General features: G+C 38.8%; 2 protein-coding genes across 6 annotated transcripts in view; one reads left to right on the top strand and one right to left on the bottom strand.

Moving 5' to 3' along the window:
• Nucleotides 1-8,513: 8,513 nt before the first annotated feature.
• LCTL (lactase like) lies at nt 8,514-20,483 on the top strand (the record flags this gene model as incomplete). Of its 3 annotated transcripts, XM_084641746.1 has the most annotated exons (10): nt 8,514-8,632; nt 12,954-13,041; nt 13,361-13,467; nt 13,837-13,965; nt 14,071-14,166; nt 15,762-15,816; nt 15,905-16,066; nt 16,716-16,990; nt 17,429-17,555; nt 20,368-20,483. In XM_084641746.1, the coding sequence occupies 10 exons, from the start codon at nt 8,585-8,587 to the stop codon at nt 20,481-20,483; spliced, it is 1,203 nt and encodes a 400-aa protein (XP_084497872.1). The 3 variants fall into 3 exon arrangements, with proteins under 3 accessions (XP_084497872.1, XP_084497871.1, XP_084497873.1); XM_084641745.1 differs by lacking the exons at nt 8,514-8,632; nt 12,954-13,041; nt 13,361-13,467 and adding exons at nt 17,979-18,178; nt 18,820-18,883 and having other exon boundaries at nt 13,861-13,965; XM_084641747.1 differs by lacking the exons at nt 8,514-8,632; nt 12,954-13,041; nt 13,361-13,467; nt 14,071-14,166 and having other exon boundaries at nt 13,876-13,965.
• Nucleotides 18,611-20,652, bottom strand: part of ZWILCH (zwilch kinetochore protein) — a 28,048-nt gene continuing 26,006 nt past the window's right edge. Inside the window, exons 19-20 of one of the 3 annotated variants that reach the window (XR_014713383.1) lie at nt 20,547-20,587; nt 18,614-19,650 (exon numbers count right to left, since the gene is read on the bottom strand). The gene's annotated coding sequence lies outside the window, so the exon portion shown is untranslated. Of the gene's footprint in view, nt 20,588-20,652 lie in introns of all 3 variants that reach the window. The other 2 variants (XM_084641744.1, XM_084641743.1) reach the window with 2 other exon arrangements.

Here is a 20,652-nt window from a genome sequence, read left to right as displayed (position 1 = left end):
CTGCCTCTAACAAAGGGATAATAACGTTGATCTCCCTTTCTAAAGTGCTACAAGATCTACTGATAAAAAAGTGCTATATAAGAGCCAGGTATTATTGTGCTAAACACCATATACCATATACTGAAAAGACCACCCCTGCTCCATTGCACTCACAATCTAGGTAGAATACAACAGGATTCAGCCAGATGGAGGAACACAAGGTAATAATCAGACAGATAGTCACGGTATGCATCTGATGAAGTGAGCTGTAGCTCACGAAAGCTCATGCTCAAATAAATTGGTTAGTCTCTAAGGTGCCACAAGTACTCCTTTTCTTTTTGCGAATACAGACTAACACGGCTGTTACTCTGAAACCTGTAATAAACAGAAGTCACAGAGCACCAATGGTTGCAGCTGCATTACCCCGCATACCTATCCCTACCACCACAGCTCCCTGATGCAGTGGTTTCTGGAGTAGCTTAAAAAGGCCTTCTTTGATCCTTCATGGAGCCCTATGGAACTGTGGGAGAATGGGAGGAAGGTCCCATTTGTCCCTGGGTGCTGGTAACATTTTCTAGACATTTTCTCAAGAGGCAGAGCAGACAATTGCTCCCCTCTTTGTCCTTACTCAGCAAGATTTATTTTGAGAAGAGCCAGGAGGGATCTGAGGAAGCTGTGGTGAGTTGGGCCTGCGGACAGCTGGAGACAAAGACCACAAGCTCACAGCTTTTGCTCACCTCCTGAGAAGTTGTCCCATGCTGTCCTGGAGTATGATGTTCACTGAGGTAGACTGCTGCTTTTGGGTGAGAACCAAGGCCGCAGGACCAATTTGTTTACAAATCCTGGGATGAGCTTCAGGGGCTGCATAGCTCTTGCATGAAAAAGGAGACTTAATTGTACACACGAGGTGAGCTTCCCCTAATGCTGCACTGCCAGGCCACCAGAGTGAGATCACTGCTCCCTATGGAAAGGAAAGCAGTGTTTGCCCTGTTGATATTGGCTACTACAGAGAGGTACTAGTCACTTTGGCACCAGCTTGTGGTCAGGAAGTCCACAGCGGGTGCTGTTGTCATGGAGGTGTGCATAGCAAAAGCGGTGTGTTGCATGTGATGAAGACAGCCAACATGCCAGAGCTCATTGTGGGATTTAAACAGTTGGGATTTCCAACGCCAAAGAAAGGGGAACTACTCAGTGGCAATGCAGCCTTAAGGTACGTCTACCTGGGACAGAAATTACACCCCACCTGCAGTGTAGATGTATCTTTAGAGTCTCTGTGGCAGGACGCTGGGCACATACATAAGGTGGCCAGGCAAAGTGCACAATGACATTTTCAAAAACTCTAGACTTTGCAGGAGTGGAGAGCGGGGAATCCTCTATTCCCAGAGGACAGCGTTAAGATTCATTGTATCTGCATCCCCATTGTGATTCTGGGTAGCCCTGCAAATCTTCTTTTGCCCACACCTAACAAAACCATTTTACAGACTATACAAACCCTGAGAGACATCAGTTCAGCTGTAGTTTAGGCATTGAACTAGGGGTCAGGAGAAATTAGCTGTAGTCCCAGTTCTGCCAATGACCTACTGTGAGACTTTGGGCAAGTCTGTTTCCCTTCCCCAGGGGGCACTTTAGCTATTGGCAAACTAGACAGCTGCCTAGGGTGGCAGACTCCACCTAGGGCAGCAGGGGTCAGCCAAGCCAAAACCGAGCAGTGCTGTGGAGCGCTAGATTGCAACACTTCTCATGAAAGTATAGTCCAGATGCCCCCACTATCAAACCAGAGTGGTCCTGCAACCTGGGGCTTGCCCCAACCCCCTCCACAACCACCGAACTATCAGAAAGCTCACCTCATCCCTTCCTGAAAGTCTGACGTGCTCCCCCAGGGGGACATGCCCGTCCAGGAGAGAACCTCTATTCTAGAAGGTAGGAGGGGGATGCCACACTGAAGTTTTGCCTAGGGCAGGAGACTGTCTTGAACAGCCTCTGCCCTCTGACCCTTTTTCTGTCTTGTCTCTTTAGATTGTTAAATTGCTGGGGCAAGGGCCGTCTTTCTCTCTGTGTATGTATGGCCCCTGGCACAATGGGAGCCCAATCTTGGAACTCAGCAGGTGCAGAATGGTGGTGGAGTGTGCACTTTGGAGACTGAAAGCAAGATGGAGATTGTCATTGTGGATCAACTGCTATGAAGTTGCTAATGTTGTGATTATAATATTGGCATAACACATGAAAGGGAAAGGTGACATATCCTATGAAGAGTGGAATGAAGAGGCAGAAGGACCTGCATCAATCTTCCAAATCACAGTGGGGAACTGAAGCTGGATTCCTGGAATAAATGTTACATTTTGATTAGTAGTAGTTTATAGCAATGCTGGTCGTGGGATTCATATAATCCTTAATTGTCTGATTCTCTAGATTTGTATGATTGTATGGTTCAAAAAAGAACTAGATAAGTTCATGGAGGATAGGTTCATCAACGGCTATTAGCCAGGATGGAGTCCCTAACCCCTATTTGCCAGAAGCTGGGAATGGGTTACAGGGGATGGATCACTTTATGGTTATCTGTTCTGTTCATCCGCTCTGGGGTACCTGGCATTGGCCACAGTCGGAAGACAGGATACTTGGCTAGATGGACCTTTGGTCTGACCCAGTATAGCCGTTCTTATGAAGGAGTGAGTTGATGGTGTACTGCTAAAACTATAATTACCATAGATTGTCTTTCTGTACTTTAAAGGTAGAGGGATTATATTCCTGGTGGTTATATCCTTTATTTATCTTGTGACTTATCAGTATCGCTTCTATGTACAGTTTCCATCAAGGTGTCTTCTTTCACATTCTCATCAATTAAAGTATGGCAGTTTCTACAGAACTTTGTAAACAGAGCCAAAGATACTGCAAATGCATAACTGGAAAATACCCTTCTGCAGAATCTGTTTTAATATTAATTGGTAAAGCACCAACATGGTTAACTCACATATCTAAGGGATATCTTCACAGGAAAAGGCCCTAACCTGAATTTCAATTTTATAATATGACAAAGGTGCTGAATATGAGACATAAAGCCTTGGTTTATTAATGTATGCTAGATTCCCACAGGTATAATTACAAGAGCACCCAATCAAATGGAAAAGAAGAGATGCAATTATTCTGGGAAGGAGCTAGCTGTTTTCCACAATAAAGAAAAGGTTAACTATCATATTATTTGGAAAATACTATCTATTATTCCTGCTACTTTGTTCAGGGGACAGGATCTCATATGATTGAATTACTTCTTCTCAAAAAGCGGGCCCACGATATCAGAGATATCTGAGCTACCGAGCTGACATTGCAGAAGCAAACATGTTTTTTGTGCGAAGGTCTTTTACTTTGAAGAATTTGGTGGAGCTGTGAGAAGGACTCAGAAGTTGTAAGCAGGATCCACTCTTCTACTGTACACATGGATGGAGCAGCCAGTATTCGGACCCTGAGAGTTGACACTGAGATCTTCATAGCAACCTAATTCTACATCCAGTTCCCTTTAGTTTCAGGGGGTTCCAAAGACAGCAGAAGGCATCCTCTTCTGAGCATATTATCAAATAAGAGAGGAAGACTTCTAATGAAATAATAACAATAATAATTCCTAGCTCTTATATAGCACTTTTCATCAGTAGATCTCAAAAAGCTTTACAAAAGAGATCAGTACCATTAACCCCATTTTACAGATGGGAAAACTGAGTCACAGAGAGGTGAAGTGACTTGCTCAACATTACCCAGCAGATCAGTGACAGAGCCTGGAATAGAACCCAGGTCTATCCAGTAGCAAGGGAAAAAAGTAAAGTATATACTCTCTTAAGACTTCCCTCTGAAATTCTTGAACAAAATGATTCAGTATAAAAGGAAACGATGGCCACAAGACAATCCTACAGTCAGATACCAAATATAGTTAAGTATAAAGATGTTTGTATAGACCTCCCCAACTCAGGGGCACATACAGTTAGGTGGTGATCATTCAAAAAAAATTAACTTTGCTTACAAAGTAAAATCTCCTTTGCAAAAAGATTTGTCTGGTTAAGCTAAATCTTTTTCTGCATCATTGATTTTGAATAGAGAAGGATTGTTCCGTTTTGTTGTGGCTTTAAATCAACAGAACGCTGTTTTCAACTAGATGTTTCTCCTAGTGTTTTGTGACAATCGGATGAATTCTGTGTGATTATTCTGTGAAGGTAAATTTATTCTAAATGCTCTGGTAAATTTCTGGCAGTTTGGAGGACTCTCCCAGTCAGAACATATGGGAAAGGAAGAGGTACAGGTAAGTCAGAAACAGCAGAAAAGTCATGCAGTGCAGACGTTTACCTAGGTAGAGTGTCACAGCTTGTGCATGCTACACAAGTAAGAGATCATATTTGCAAGCCTACAGTACAGGAAATGGATGAGTGTTTTAGAAATTAAAACAGTTGTATTGTCTAACCTAAATGGTTTCCTCTTGTTTTTTCCTACCCCCCCCCCCCCAGATGTTCTGGTTTAACTTGGATTTAAACTTGAAGAGTGGTCAGTTTGGATGAGCTATTACCAGCAGGAGACTGAGTTTGTGTGTGTATGGGGGTGGGGGGGATGTGGGAAAACCTGGATTTGTGCAGGAAATAGCCCAACTTGATTGTCATGCACATTGTGTAAAGAGTTGTCACTTTGGATGGGCTATCACCAGCAGGAGAGTGAATTTGTGTGGGGGGGTGGAGGGTGAGAAAACCTGGATTTGTGCTGGAAATGACCCACCTGATGATCACTTTAGATAAGCTATTACCAGCAGGACAGTGGGGTGGGAGGAGGTATTGTTTCATATTCTCTGTGTATATATAAAGTCTGCTGCAGTTTCCATGATATGCATCTGATGAAGTGAGCTGTAGCTCACGAAAGCTTATGCTCTAATAAATTGGTTAGTCTCTAAGGTGCCACAAGTCCTCCTTTTCTTTTTGCGAATACAGACTAACACGGCTGTTACTCTGAAACCTGTACTTATAGTTTGGCATTGATAAACTAGCTGCTTGCATTGTTGTATTTGCAAAAGCTTATATTAAAAAAAAAGAACAAAAAGTAGCTCTAACAGACACTTAATTCTTTATAAAAGATACTTGATTCAGTACAGGAAGGATGTTGTAAAATCACAAATGCTTGTCTAAAAATGTATTTCTCGTAGATTATATTGAGTAGTGCGTTTATTTTATAATATTTAAAGTGTCACTGCACACTCATGGGCAGCTAGGTAGGTGCATACTTTTCAGAACTTGACATAAACATTCACAACCTTAAAAACTATTGAAACAATTTTTTCCAAATATGTTTCAAATATAACCTTATGGCGTTTTTGAACCGTTGTAGCTGTCTTTGATGTGGTCGCCTCATGAAAAGAAAAAGGTATTGATTTTGATTTAGTGCCTGTCCCTAGCTCCAGGTGAATTATTAGCCCAAAATAAGAATCAGCTAATTACAAATATATGACGACATTATATACAATCCAAACCATTGTAACATCTAGCCAGACACCAAAAAGGCCAGCTTCCTTACAATAGCACAAACTATTACCCCAACACCAATGCAACAACCATCCTGACATCACACATGCTCCACTATTCTCCCTGCTGCTTCCTCACAATACTCAGTCAGCTCTAACAAAAATCCAAGGAGGTGATGCAAGAAACATTGGGCTCAAGAGCAGTATTTTACTGTCACTGAATAGAATTAATACATGCATATTCACAAACGGGTATGTTATAACTGCTATTGAATGTATGTGTATATTTATAAATAGAGAGCTTGGTGAATCCCATAAATACACACATACACTAGATGTCAATATGCCCTCTGACTGACAGGATGGAGTAAGTGACCTTCTCAGAGGTGGCCTTAAAAGCCCCGTTGTGGATTTGCTGGTGGACCTGTGCCCCTTGCAGCCTCCTCATCACTAGACTATATTACCTTCACAAAGTGTTTGGCCTTCTCCATCCCTTGAGCAAGATTAACCCCCAAATGTGAGTCTCCTGCTTTGCTCCACAAGCTGCTCCAAAACAGAAGTATTTCCTAATGGTCAAAGCCAGTGCTGTTCAGAGCTTTCTTTACAATGTATAATTCTGACATTACAAATGCAGGGCTGAAGATTCTTTTAGGCATTGTTTACAATCTTTTAATGTAGTACCCGATACATTTTCCCAAACCAGTTGTGCAGTTCCTCTGTTAAGCAGGAAAAATGTTCTCTGAAGTCATACTTTATTATGTGCACCGAAGAAAGTTTTCTTTACCTTTTTATTCTAGCCAGACTCATTCCTTTTATATTTACCAAGAGCCTACCTGTAAATAGCCATAAGTGCTAAATAGGAGTTTGTGGTCCAGTACGCTGGGGTCACTAGAGGCTTGAACCAAAGTCCAGTGGAGTCAATAGAAAGACTTCTTTTGAGCTTTGGGTCAGGTGCTAGATTTGCAGGCAGGAGGAGATACTGCTGAAACACTGTAGAAAGTTAGTCAAAAGTAAACTCTTATTGCTTAGCTGAGTGATCAGTGTACCCAGTTGCTCCCAGTATGGAAATCTCTCAAATATGAAAGGACCAAAGAGCATTTCAAATGCCATTTCCCCTTGGGGAGAGGACCCAACCTATATCATCTAATTATAGCACCTATACCCTGCACTGGAGGCTATGTAAAAGGAATCCACAAAGGTGCCATGCAGAAGACCTCTTGCATTCCCCACATGCTGCAGAAGAAGTCTCCAAGCTGGCTCCTTGTAGGCATGCGCAGAAGGCCAGCAAGGGATGGGGGCACAGCATCATATCTTTGATCCAGTGGCAGTTCCAGTTACTTGGCTAAACCTCCATGTCTATCCCTGTGCCATGTTTATCTCTTTGAGCTGAGTGGGTTCCCAGGGCTTGCAGATGTTAAACATTCATAACTTTAAAATTACCCCATTTTCTTTAAGTCTGCTTGATATTTAGGTCTCACCAAGTTCTGCAGAATATATTTGGAAAAAATTGTTTCAGTAGTTAAGGTTGTGAATGTTTATGTCAAGTTCTGAAAAGTATGCACCTACCTAGCTGCCTCTGAATATGCAGTGACACTTTAAATGTGCACCATAATATTTTAAGAAAACAGAAGCACTACCCCTCTGAGGGCTATCTTCATGCCAGGTTTCACCTTTCAAATACTCAGATTTTTTTTTAAACTATAGCTAAAAAAGCGTGATTCGATTTTTTTAAATTGAATGTATATTTGTGCTCCTCAAACTCAAACACCTCAAGGGATTTTCCTCAAAGTCTCCCAAAAAATTCACCATCAGTTGAGAATCAGGCATGTAAGAGGTCACCTTTTAGAAAAAGTTAAGTCTGTGACAAGATGAAGTTGTAACAAACTGTTTTGCAACCTTAATTGTAATGGGCACAACTGAGCACCCCCTATGGGAAACCCTAATTCTGCAGTCAAGAATCACACCAGTTAGAAATAACTTCAGGATATAAATACTACTCTTTTAAATCAATGCTGGAATATGTTTAAAAGGGACGCTGTCAAGGTAAGAGCTGAGATTATTACAACTGCAACAATTGAAAATCTAAAAATCTTATGAAGCTTGTTACATATTTTATTCAGTGTGGACAACGTCAGTCTAATGAGTTTCACCTTCCGGCTATCATGCACAAGCACAATGTGCAGGATATGGGTTACAGACATGGCAGGGGAAATTTGAAATCCAAACCAAAAGAGTTTTCAACAAAGAGACATTCCCCCCCACCCCCCGGGAGTAACTCTGATGGCAGGGATTTTGCACTCAGCCCTTTTCTCACCCTCAGAACCCTGACAGAAGGTTAATCTTCCACCTGCACTGTAACAGCCTTAAAAGCACCCTGAACCTGCAGAGTCTGAATCAGGGTTCCCTGTGAGCAATGACAATATGCTTCTGTGTGAATGAGATGCAACATTCATCAATGATTCTTCTGTTTTATCAGGTGGGGCTCTGAAGTGGACATTTTGCAGTGCAGACACTAATAGTGATGAAGACATGTGTTTTGAAAGTGTGGTATGTGCTTGTATTGGTGCTGTGTCTGAATACAGCTGAGGATTTCCAATGGACAAAGAATAACCCTGGCTCCTTCTATTATGGCACTTTTCCAACTGGTACTTTTAATCTATATCTGTCTGTAATTTTATAATATTCTAGACCCATTCCTGTTTAGTACAAGAAAGTTGGTAAAAGATTCTCCTTTTGAAGAGAAATTATATGCATAATACAGAGCCATTCAGGGCAGAGAGATGAACCTAAAAAATTTACAGGGATACCAGTTTGCATGTGCAAAACCACACATATTTGTTTGTGTGTGTGTAAAGTGTTTAATTAGGCACAAAGCCACCTACTTTGCACACTCAGATGCAACATTCTGAGGGCATCCCAGTTACTTACACATATGAACATTTAGTCCTTAAAGCCAGTTCTTAGTTTTAGTCTCCAGATCGTCATCAATGTATTTACTTGTTACCTTTAGGATTTTTATGGGGTGTTGGGAGTTCTGCCTACCAGACTGAAGGAGCCTGGGACAAGAATGGGAAAGGACTGAGTATCTGGGATGCTTTTACTCACAAGAAAGGGAAAGTGTTTATGAATGAAACAGCAGATTCATCATGTGAAGGCTACTACAAAGTTAAGGTATGATTAAAACAGGGAATATCCATAATATAGAAAAAATACTGAACAGTTGTTAGTCACAATTGAATTAACTGCAAATATGACAGATACTTTAATCTGCTGCTCTTGAAGTCTGCAACTAGATTCCTACACCAAGCTGTTAAGCTAGGAACTGTTGTTTGCTTCAGCCGTAAGTGTCCAGTCTTCAAGGTACAAAGGATAGTTTTTTAGAATTAATTGTCCCAGTGAAAAGAAATATACACAGGAAGACAGATTCCAAATGGTTGTTCTATACTGAGCCAGCATTGCAGGAATTGGAATTCTAGTGAAACTGTTATTACTCCATTACTTAGTGGGGCTGACTAAACTTGAAAAGTCTAGGAGTAAGTGGAGGGTTCAGATGTAAGGTAAAATCATAAATAAAACCTTATTGACTCACAATGGGAAAATTCAGGAGAGATTTTGAGACCTCGATTTTCCTCATTCAATAAAGGTTTGCAGGATCAGGTCCACTGTTTCTAAAGAAAACAATTAAATATTTGTTACAAGAAATGAGATTAAAAATTGACACACTTAATTATTTCTGTTGTTGCTGACTTTTTTCCCCATGTCATTTCATAGAGTGATAGACTTTAAGGTCAGAAGGGACCATCATGATCATCTAGTCTGACCTCCAGCACATTCCAGGCCACAGAACCTCACCCACTCCTGAAATAAACCCCTAACCTCTGGCTGAGTTATTGAAGTCCTCAAATCATGGTTTAATGACTTCAAGTTACAGAGAGTTCACCATTTTTACACTAGTTTAAACCTGCAAGTGACCCGTGCCCCATGCTGCAGAGGAAGGTGAAAAACCCTTAGGGTCTCTGCCAATCTGACTTGGGGGAAAATTCCTTCCCAACCCCAAATATGGCAATCAGTTAGAAGCTGAACATGTGGGCAAGACCCACCAGGCAAACAGCTAGGGAAAAATTCGCTGTAATAACTCAGAGCCTTCTCCATCTAGTGTCCCATCTCCAGCATTTGAGGATTTCTGCTACTGGCAGTCGCCAATGGGCCAAATGCCATTGTAGGCAATCTCATCATACCATCCCCTCCATACATTTATTAAGCTGTCTTGAAGCTGGTTAGGTTTTTTGCCCCCCACTGCTTCCCTTGAAAGGCTGTTCCAGAACTTGACTCCTCTGATGGTTAGAAACCTTTGCCTAAGTTTGAGCCTAAACTTGTTGATGGCCAGTTTACAGCCATTTGTTCTTGGGTCCACATTGGCACTTAACTTAAATAACACCCCTCCCTTGTATTTATCCCTCTGATGTATTTATAGAGAGCAATCATATCTCCCCCCAGCCTTCTTTTGGTTAGGCTAAACAAGCCAAACTCTTTGAGTCTGCTTTCATAAACTACTTGGGAAATAGAAAAGGAGTACTTGTGGCACCTTAGAGACTAACCAATTTATTTGAGCATAAGCTTTCCGATGAAGTGAGCTGTAGCTCACGAAAGCTTATGGTCAAATAAATTGGTTAGTCTCTAAGGTGCCACAAGTACTCCTTTTCTTTTTGTGAATACAGACTAACACGGCTGTTACTCTGATACTTGGGAAATGAAAATGGTCTCTCGTCAGTTTCACAATATGGTTTTCATATGCCAGAACAAAACTGCAAAACCCCAGCTCAGAAACTGCAGAGGAATGTTTAAGTACAAACTAAAGCCTTTTTTCACTGGAATTTAAGATGAACTGACGAGCTGTTAAAATGCTGTTTGTGGTCTATGGGTCAGGTTATGCTTGCCCTTCTATAGTAAATCCCACTCAAGGGGAAGATATCTTCTGCTCCTAGAATTCCCCGTTACTGCAGGGGTACAGGTTACAGGGGTACAGGCACTGGTCTCCCTTCCCTTACAACCAGAAAAGACTGCCACAAAAACTTGTGGATCTGTGGCCTCACTGGTCCTTTCCAAGCTCACAGGCAGCACAGTGCCATGGCTCTGGCTGCCTCCAGGACCCTTGAGGATGGTCTCTCCAGACTGCATCATTTCTGCTCTGACAGATAATGCTTGATGTGTCCCCCACCTGCCTTCCCTGAATTCAGATCCTCCTTCTCTTTAGATCATGGGAACAGTACTGCAGAAGTAGCTTAGCTCTGTTCTGTGTGAGAGATGAAGATCCAAGTGTGGATCTCAAGGTGAGGGAAGGGGGCACACAGTCTAGACCTAAAGCAGCAACAGAATATGCCTATTACTTAAAACTGTCAGCAACATACATCTGAAATACAGCTCAGCCTTCACTTACCTACAAACACCAGAGTCAGGAACCAGTTGTCACAGCAAGGAACATCCTTAACATCTAGAGGACTGGGAAGAGTACAAGTCTCTGCACAGTTTAAAATGAAATTATATTGGGGCCTTCTAGACACTGCCAGCAAAAAGAGAAAAACAAAAGGAGATAGCTCTACCTCTGGGAGTCTTGAAGCTGCTTACTGGGAGAGGAACTCATGTAAATTAGCTGGCCAATCCCATCTCAGTCTATTCCTCAGATGCCAGGGATGAGAACAATGTAAACATCTAGATAGACCTCTTTCCTCACAACTGCACATACTCTTGGGATATTTCCAAACTAGGTCTGGATTAACTCCTGTGTCATAAAGGAGAAGGAACTGGTTTATCTCTATATCTTAGGCAATTATATAGTCCCAGTTACCACAGTCTCTGAGCCTCTCACAATCTTTAATGTGTTTTCACCTTGTTAGTTAGGGTAGTGCACAGAGAGAGCACAAGGGCCAAATTTTAAAGGTATTTAGGCACCAAATGGGATTTTCAAAATCATCACAGGTTTTAGGGGCCTAGAAAGTCTGTGCCAGAGCCAGGAACTGAACACAGGTCTCTGGAGCGCCAGGCTCATGCCCTAACCATTGACCCATGCTTCCACTCTCTTGCTAAGTAGAAATAGTACATCTAAACCCACTCCCTAAAACTACACTATTGTACTATTTACACTATGCTAGAAAATAACTCGAGTTAAAAATCTACTGAACAGGGTTTTGGAAAGTAGTAGTTTGATTGTTTGTGGTCAGGATGTACTAGAGTCTAACCTGGAAACAAAATTCAGTCAGTCTGTACAATCTTGTATTTGAATCTTTATATTATAGTCCTATACCAGCAGGCAGGGAAACAGGTTCTGTCCTTTATTACAGGTATGTTGAACCACTATGGTATTTTTCTACTGTTGGAAATAGAACACTATATGCAAGTTTCCCAACAGTTCTTGAATCATGTAAATAAAATGTCAGATTTGAAGAGAAGAGTTTACTGGTATTACAGGGAGGAGACTGAAAATTTCTATCTAGGAGATCCGAATATCAAATGTGAGGGTTTCAGAATATGACAATGCTATAAAATGTAGATAAATTCCAAATTAACAGCACCTTGTACATAAAACTGGGAGACTAGCAGCGTGGGTGATTTATTTGCAGATGACCCTGTATAAAATCCTTATATTCAAGAGTTTCAGCACGAATTTGTTCTAGCATGAATTTGTTCTAGCAAAGAGTTAATATGTTTGGGGCCAAATTCTTCAGTCTAATTTTGCAGGCATACACCAGGCTGTATCCATAAATATAGGTGCATATGGAAATCAAGCAGTTGGATACCCAACAATCGCACTGCATGTGCAAATAGCTATTTGGACTTGAAAAAATGTAGGAGCAGTAAGTTATGTGTGGAAAAGGAGGGAACATGGGTAGAGGTCCAGGGCTGAACATTGACTCCTTCTTAGCAATTACACAAACATAGAAAGTAACACTCCCAGACATCTCCACCTTAGCCCGCAGCTAGATCTCATGGAGGTAGTTTCTGACCTGGGCAGAGGTATGTGAACCAAGCTTGGTTGCTCTTATCCACAACTTTCCCTATTTTATTTATTTAGTTTTAAAGGGAGGGTCAGTTAAAAATATTTTAAGATGATGCTAGGCACATTTTGTAAGAAAACTTGTTCCTTCACAACACATTTTCTTTCCATGCTTGATTCCACAGTAAAGTCAATGAATTCGGAATTTAACATTACATTCACAATTTCCATGGCAATCAACTGAGGTAAAATACACAGGCTTAGGACTTCTTTGTACTTGAATAAACTCATGCCCCACCAGCTTCTGCAAATAGTCATTTTTTCACAGAAAACAGAAAATAACTGGCAGAGCACATTGTTTTTGTGCAATCCTCTCTTCTTTCACACTTCCTCAACTCAAAGTCTTCCATTAAAATTGCTTTAATTTGTAGATTAATAATCTGAAGAATTAAGTCTATTGGGATTAGTGAGTAATATTTTAATTGGATTTTCTTTTTGCAGGATGATATTCAGTTACTGAAGGAGTTGAAAGTTAATCATTACCTGCTTTCTATTTCATGGCCTCGTATCATGCCCACTGGTATTAAAAGTAAGCATAACCATTTAACTATAAACCTAAAAGCACATATAAGCAAAACAACTTTGCTACATTCGAGAATACCATAAACAATGACATGATATATTTGTCACATATACTGGGAAATATATATCTATTTCTCTATCAGGATCCTTACAATGTCAGCCCTTTCCATTGCATACAGGTGCCTACACATACACCAATGTAATATATCTATATCTATCTATATAGATATATGTAGCTTATATCATTTTAGAAAACATTTTCCAATGATTAATATCTAAATGATGTAAAAACAATTCATTTTCTTCAACATTTCTTTCCCCAGAAGAACAGGTGAATGAAAAGGGGATAAAGTTCTATAATGATACAATTAATAGTCTTTTGGAGAACAAGATTATCCCCATTGTGACCCTCTTCCACTGGGATCTTCCACAGGTCTGAGAATATTTAAATTTATTATGTTGTCTAATGTAGGGTTTTGGTAGCTAACTTGTTTGTAAAAATAAACACACTCTGGATCATTTTAAGAAAACATTTTAAATACTCCAGCATGCTTTCAAGTTATCAATAATTTCTCTGAGCTATCATTTTATATACTTAAGCACTGTTGCATTCCCACTGTGAGTCACTGAATTCTGCCTCATTCAAACTGCTTATTCAGTTCACTAAATCACCTTAAGTGCACATCATAGCCTAGCTACTATGTATACTGAGTTACATACAATATAACCTTTATCAAAAAATAATGGCATATTGAATTTTAAGTTACATATCTGTTAATTCTTGTAATTATTACATATACAGGTGCTCCAAGAAAAGTATGGTGGGTGGCAGAATATAAGCATGATAAGTTATTTTAATGATTATGCGAATCTGTGTTTCGAGAAGTTCGGTGATCGTGTAAAATACTGGATTACTTTTAATAACCCTTGGGTAAGTTACTGATGGCTTCCTACAGGTCTTTTGAGCTACATAGATTTGGTTCCCAAATTTTGGGAGTGACCTTATAGTTACAATTTTTTTCTCATGTACTTGTAGGCAGTTGCTGAAGAGGGCTATGAGACAGGAGAGCATGCACCAGGACTGAAGCTCAGTGGAATAGGGGCATACAAAGCAGCACATCATATAATTAAAGTAAAACTAGAAATATGTTCTTTCTTGTATTGCTATCTCATTTTATGACTGAGATAAGTGGGTCTTAATTTTTTTTCCCCAGGAAAATAAGGTTTTGTAGCAAAGATTCAATTTCTGAACAGCATACCGAAAAGCATTCAAGAGTTAATTTAAACGGAATTATAAACTACTGGTGCTGAGATAGTGCATATTTAAGTAGTATTGGGTGCATGACATAGCACGCAGCTGCAACAATTCAGAGGACAGTTTTTTTAAGTGTCTCATTGAACATACTGCCAAATAGATACGAAGAGAGAATTTTAAGGTAGCTTCTATAAACAAAAGGGTGAAATTCTGCCTCACTAATCTCAATGGGAGTTTTGAGATTAACTTCAACAAGGCCAGGATTTCACCCAAAGTGAACAAACTTCATTTAAAGAAAAAGTTTCTCATTTAAATACAGACACACAGTAGAACAGATCTGCAGGAACACAGAACTCTCCATTAAATGTTCATGTCACCTTCACGAGGCCATCTTGGGAGCTGCAAAGGACTTTCCCATAGATCGGGTTGACATCTTATGTAAAAGAACAGCTTCCATGAGAAACAGAATTTTTTTTTTGAAAAACCTACGGTAACAATTTCCAGACATGCATTTGTGCGACAAGTTTACCTTCCATGCTTCTGTCACAGTTCAGGGCAACTGTACCTTCCATCATCTATCCACTCTCAGGCTCCTGGCTCCCTTGTTCTCACCATTCTTGGGTGGAGACATGCATCTCTCTCCCTCCTGACTGGGGTGTAACCAGGCTGCACAGGTTCCCTACCTACACTGTGAATTCCCCAGCAGAATACACTACCTCAGCAGTGCTTTACCTTCTCCAAATCCTCAGAGGCTATAAATAGCAGAATTGTCTACCAGTATAAGTTACCAGACAGCTCTTTCTAAGCAAGTACATTTATCCTTAAGGTAAAAGCATTAGAGAAAAAAATGTTTAAAAAATAAAAACCTACACACAAGCTAATAAGGTTGCCAAAGATCACCCGAACTTCAAGAGGAGCTCTGGCCAGTGAACAGTCCTTCAAACCCCACTAAGGGTTTTTTTTTTCCTGTTCATAACTGCCTTGGTTCAGAACAACCACCTCCAGGAATCTCAGAATCACTCTTTTATCCAGTCTGGGCCTCTGATCTTGTCCTCACATAACAGTGATCAGTAGACAATGGGTTTCTGCTCATGGCCCAGCTTCAGAAGGTTGGGTCAATAAGTGAAAAGTTGCCTTTCCCTCCTCCCAAGTATTTCCTAGGAATCCCAATGAGCTTTGTTTTGCAGCACATTGTTTCTAAGAGACATTTGAAACTCGTAACAACTTCCCAGGGTTCACATTAGCCATGTCTCCTCCCTAGAGACATTACATACAATCCCACAATAATACATACATATTTGCATTTTTAAAATAATGAACTCCGAAGGTACTGAAATTTAAATTAAAAAGGTTTAACTTAATTCAATAAGATTTGTAGAGGATATTGCCATATCTGTCACAGATTCATTGACTCTTCCTGTACGGATTATTGCACGATACGTTAGCATATACATATGTTCTTTTAATTACAGACTCATGCAAAGGTCTGGCATTCTTATAATAAGACATGGCGTAGCAAGCAACAAGGTAATAAGCATTCATTGTGTAATTATGCCTCTGCAGTAAGACTTAAAAGATTATCCATAACTGCAGAACTGTCACTTTCTATTTTAAGGTATGGTTGGAATTTCTTTAACTAGTGCCTGGGGTGAACCTGTTGATCTAACTAGCCAGAAGGATATTGAAGCTGCCGAAAGATACGTACAATTTTACTTGGGATGGTTTGCAAATCCTATTTACAGTGGAGACTATCCTGAAGTTATGAAGAATTATGTAGGTAAGTCATGCTATTTACACCTTGAATAAATAATATAGTTACAACATTTTATGATGGGAAAGTGACATAATCTGATCAATGTGTATTTTAGTCAAAATTAAGGATAGGGTTTTGGAGGAGGATTGTTAATAAAAATATTTTTTCTGAAAGATTCCAGATAAAGACAAAAATATTTGTCTTTATTAAAAACAAACAGTAGCATGCTCCTCTAAAAAGTATAATTATCCACATTTTTACCGATGGAGAAACAGAAGAAAGAAGTTAAGTTATGAGCCCAAGGACAAATGGCAAGTTAGGGGCAAACACCTGACTCCCAGTGATGTGCTTTAAGATTGGGATTTTCAAAGGAGACTATGGGAGTTGGACACCTAAATTCCTGTTGCACCTCTGAAAATCCCAATCTAGACCACATTTCTTCTGTTTTAGCCACATCAAGTAAAGTTTATCCTTTACTATCCTTTCTTTAAAGGTAGAAAGAGGAAGATGGTTGTGTTCAGAGAGAAAGTGCTCGTTCAAAGCTACACAATATTAGCATTTAAAATTTAGGATAGTTTAGTTTTGCTTTTGTGGTGTAAAGAAAAGCAGAAAGATTCAATCATGTGCAGAAGATGCATTTACCATCTTTTTTTGAAAAATTTTGATTTAATAGATAAAAAGAGTGTTCAACAAGGCCTTGGCACATCAAGATTACCAACCTTCTCAGTGCAAGAGAAAAGCTACATCAAGGGTACATCTGATTTCCTGGGATTAAGTCATTTTACCACTCGTTACATCATACAGAAAAATTATTCTGCCCTCAAAGGGCCCAGTTACCACACTGATCGTGATTTGGCAGAACTGGTTGATCCAAAGTGGCCAGATCCAGGATCTAAATGGCTATATTCTGTGCCCTGGGGATTTAGAAGGTTACTGAACTTCATTAAGGTAAATTTTAAACTAAGTCTTCTTTAAAAGAAGTTTAACTAACAATCTTGTTTAATACAGGGTATGAATCTGTATCTCAGTGTCAGGAATAAATATCCAACACATCCACCAGTATTCTTATTTGCATATTGAAGTCTTGTTTATTGCCACATACCTAGCACAATGGGGCCTCAATCTCAGTTGGGGCCTCTTTGCACTATATTCATAGAAATAGTTTATAATAAACTTCAGCTAACCCAAAGAAAAAATTTAAATTTTTAACTATGCTTTTCTTTTAAACGTAACTATAGTTAAAAAAAATTAAAAATAAAATAAAAAAAAAATCTAGTAAATAGATTGAAACCAGTTTTCTAGAAATTTAGTTTTGTTAAAAAATTAATTGTAGTTGTATGAAGCATAACATCATTTCATTATTCCAATGAATGTTTTTCTTTGTAGACACAGTATGGGAATCCTCTCATTTACGTAACAGAGAATGGAGTATCAGAAAAGCTGCAGTGTACTCAGTTGTGTGATGAATGGAGAATTGAATATCTGAAAGGGTATATTAATGAGATGCTAAAAGGTGAACTTTAAAAAATGGACAAAGTCACAATAAAATGTGTTCCAAAATTTGGTTTTAAGCATTTTGATATTCTAACTCTTTGAACCCAGTATAGGTCAGAATTTCGACATTGGAATAATTTATCAATTTCCATATTTACAAAATAAAAACTGCACCTAATAATATACTGTAATTACTCCTATGAAATCTTCCAGTGCATCTAGACTAAGGATAACAGTTTCAAAGGTGCCTAAGTGACTTAGGAGCCTAAGTCTCATTGACTTTCAATAAGAGTCAGGCACCTAAGTGACTTACATGCTTTTGAAAATTTTAACCCAAATTTTTCCTTCATTTTTGGTATAAAATAGGGCTTGCTTAGCACTATGTTTCTAGTGAAGACACAAACTTCATCTGGTTGTTAACAAATTTGAAATCTATTTTCAGCCATAAACGATGGCGTTAATGTAAAGGGTTACACTGTCTGGTCTCTGCTGGATAAATTTGAATGGAATAAAGGTTATTCTGAAAGATTTGGATTATACCATGTTGACTTTAAAAAGGGGAATAAACCCCGATACCCAAAGGCATCTGTTCACTATTACAAGATGATCATCAGTGCAAATGGATTCCCAAATCCAAGAGAGGTGAGTTCAATTATGAAACCTGCTTATTCCTAATTTAGGACCAAATTCTGCTTTGAGTTTGATAAAAAATAACTCGCATGAGTAAAGTATGTGGGATTTGACCTTAGACTACTATAGTATACCTACTCATCTAATTTAGGATTGTGTCAAATTGTGGGAGGGGGATGAGGGAGGGAAGAGAATGATGAAATCTAATCTTACTCTTATTGTTCTTTTATAACACTTTCAATGTTTTTGAACACATAAGTAAATTAACTACTTAAATAAAACTTTGCAATCACAATCCCCACATTATTAATTTACTGTGTTTAGAGACATTGCATGTGCATGATATCTAAAACAAGAAAAACCCTGGAAAATAATATGGAAAATATTGAGTGGGTTTTCCAGTTTATTTTGTATTGTACCAAACAATTAACAACATGAAAACTTATTACAATAGTATTCATCATAACATGTACAAAGTAACATAAAAAGTCATACAATCGACATGTAGTGTGAGAATAAGAGAGTACTGGAAAGAGTTGTAAATGACTAAAGTTCAGAGGCATAGAAAATGGCGCTAAGAAGACTGAATATATTCATAGTTTAGTGAAACCATTAGTATCACATCAAATAATAAATAATATTGAATTTATTAGGTGAAAAGTTGGCACCAAAAGGCCATAGAGACTTGTTCTATCACAAACCAACTCCTTGCTGCAGGTAACTACCGTACATTTATTCTGTTTTACTCATCCAGTAAATATATATGATATGGGTTTAAAGGGAAAACATTTCTGTGACTGATAGTACATAAAAACTGGGTTTTGAAATATTTTCTCCTTGAAAATAGAAAGCCAAATCTTTTTAAAAATTATGACAAACTTCAGAATCAAACAGTACCTCTTAATTTACTACTAGTAGTTCAAAATAGTGCAGCTAACAGGATTGTATTACAGTTTATTAATATTTCTGAATTGTCTTTTCTTAAGAATTATAGTAAAAACACTGAGGAGCCACAGCTGTTAAAAACTTACTTCTGCAGATATTAGTATTTCTCAATGCTTTTTTCAAACATTAAAGCAAAAACAAAAACAAAAACCAAATCCAGGGCAATCATGCAACAGGAAAAAAAAAAAAAAAAAAAAAAAAAGGCAAATGTGTAGCCTCTGAATGATGAGCCTAAAAACTAGGGATGAGAATTTGCAACCCAGTGGGAGGGAGAGCTAAGGCGACTTTAAACCACCTTTGTGGTTTGTTGCTCTGGGGAATGGAGAAGTTCCTGGCATAAATTAGACAGGCTCTCAGAATCTAAATTAAGGCAGCTTCTCCAGACTGCCCTACAAACCACAGCACTTCCTGGAATATCCACAGTGCTGTGGCCTGCCTCCAACACCTCCCTTCTGCCTCCTGCTCCATCTCCCATGCTGGGGCTTGTGAAGGGGTCATCAGTTCCTGAACTGGGGGAAACACTCTGTTGGAGTGGACACCTGAAACCATTAAGGAAGATGGGATGAATATCGTACATGTGTGTGGCCCATATTGTAGGATTAAGATATGACAGGTCCATCCCTATGAGTTAACATGGCAGTATAGTTTAAGTGTGTTTCTCATTCAACTCTTTGAGGGCTACTATCATATTAAAACATATATATATGTGCATCAAAATAATTTGTACTACAATCACCAAATAAAAGTTTAAGAAGCAATTTAATTTTAATTCCACAGAGATAAAATGCAGTCCTCAAAGGGTTAGAGTGCTTTCCAAGGATTTTTCTTTGACTATTTTCTTTTTTCCCCTTTTCCTTGAAAATTAGAGGAACAGCGGAATACTGCTGCTAATATACTGAGACTAATTCATGGTAAGCACAATTTTTTGTAACCCTCTGAGCACTGACATGTTTCAGAATTTACCACAAAAGATATAGATGAAGAGAACCTAACAAACTTGCTGCAGATTTTCAAAATATATAAAACATGTTAATGTTTATTCTAGCTTTTACAATTTCTTTCTTTCTGTTGTTTCTAATGACGCCAGTTTAATGCAGATGCCAATATGTAAAAAAAATTATTTTAGCTTTAAACAAATTATGTTCAAAAAGATTCAAAGCTGTTCATCTCTGCTTAAAAAATAGAATGAAGAAATAACTAAAATTATCCCATTAGAACAGATCTTATCTATTATTGTTTCTTTTCTCAAATTTCAGATCCCTTGACTACTCACATGGAAATGGTGACTGAGATTGTTGTGCCAACGGTGTTCACACTCTGCATACTTATCAGTGCTATTCTATTAATGTTCCTCCTTCGGAAGCGCAACTAAAACTACAAGTTTACATAACATCTTCATTTTGCATAAGCAATAAAATGTCATTCTTATTCTTACACTGTTTTAAAGGTTTCCACAGATGCCGCCTTTACGTAACACTGTAATGTTAAAAAAAAAAAAAAATTCAGCTTTACTTTTGTGTACATATTGTTGCTTCTACATT

This window comes from Lepidochelys olivacea (assembly GCF_965140295.1).
Source record: "Lepidochelys olivacea isolate rLepOli2 genome assembly, chromosome: 10".
NCBI classification, from domain to species: domain Eukaryota; kingdom Metazoa; phylum Chordata; order Testudines; family Cheloniidae; genus Lepidochelys; species Lepidochelys olivacea.
The sequence above is the reverse complement of the archived record's forward strand: the minus strand, read 5'-3'. Positions and strand labels throughout refer to the sequence as shown.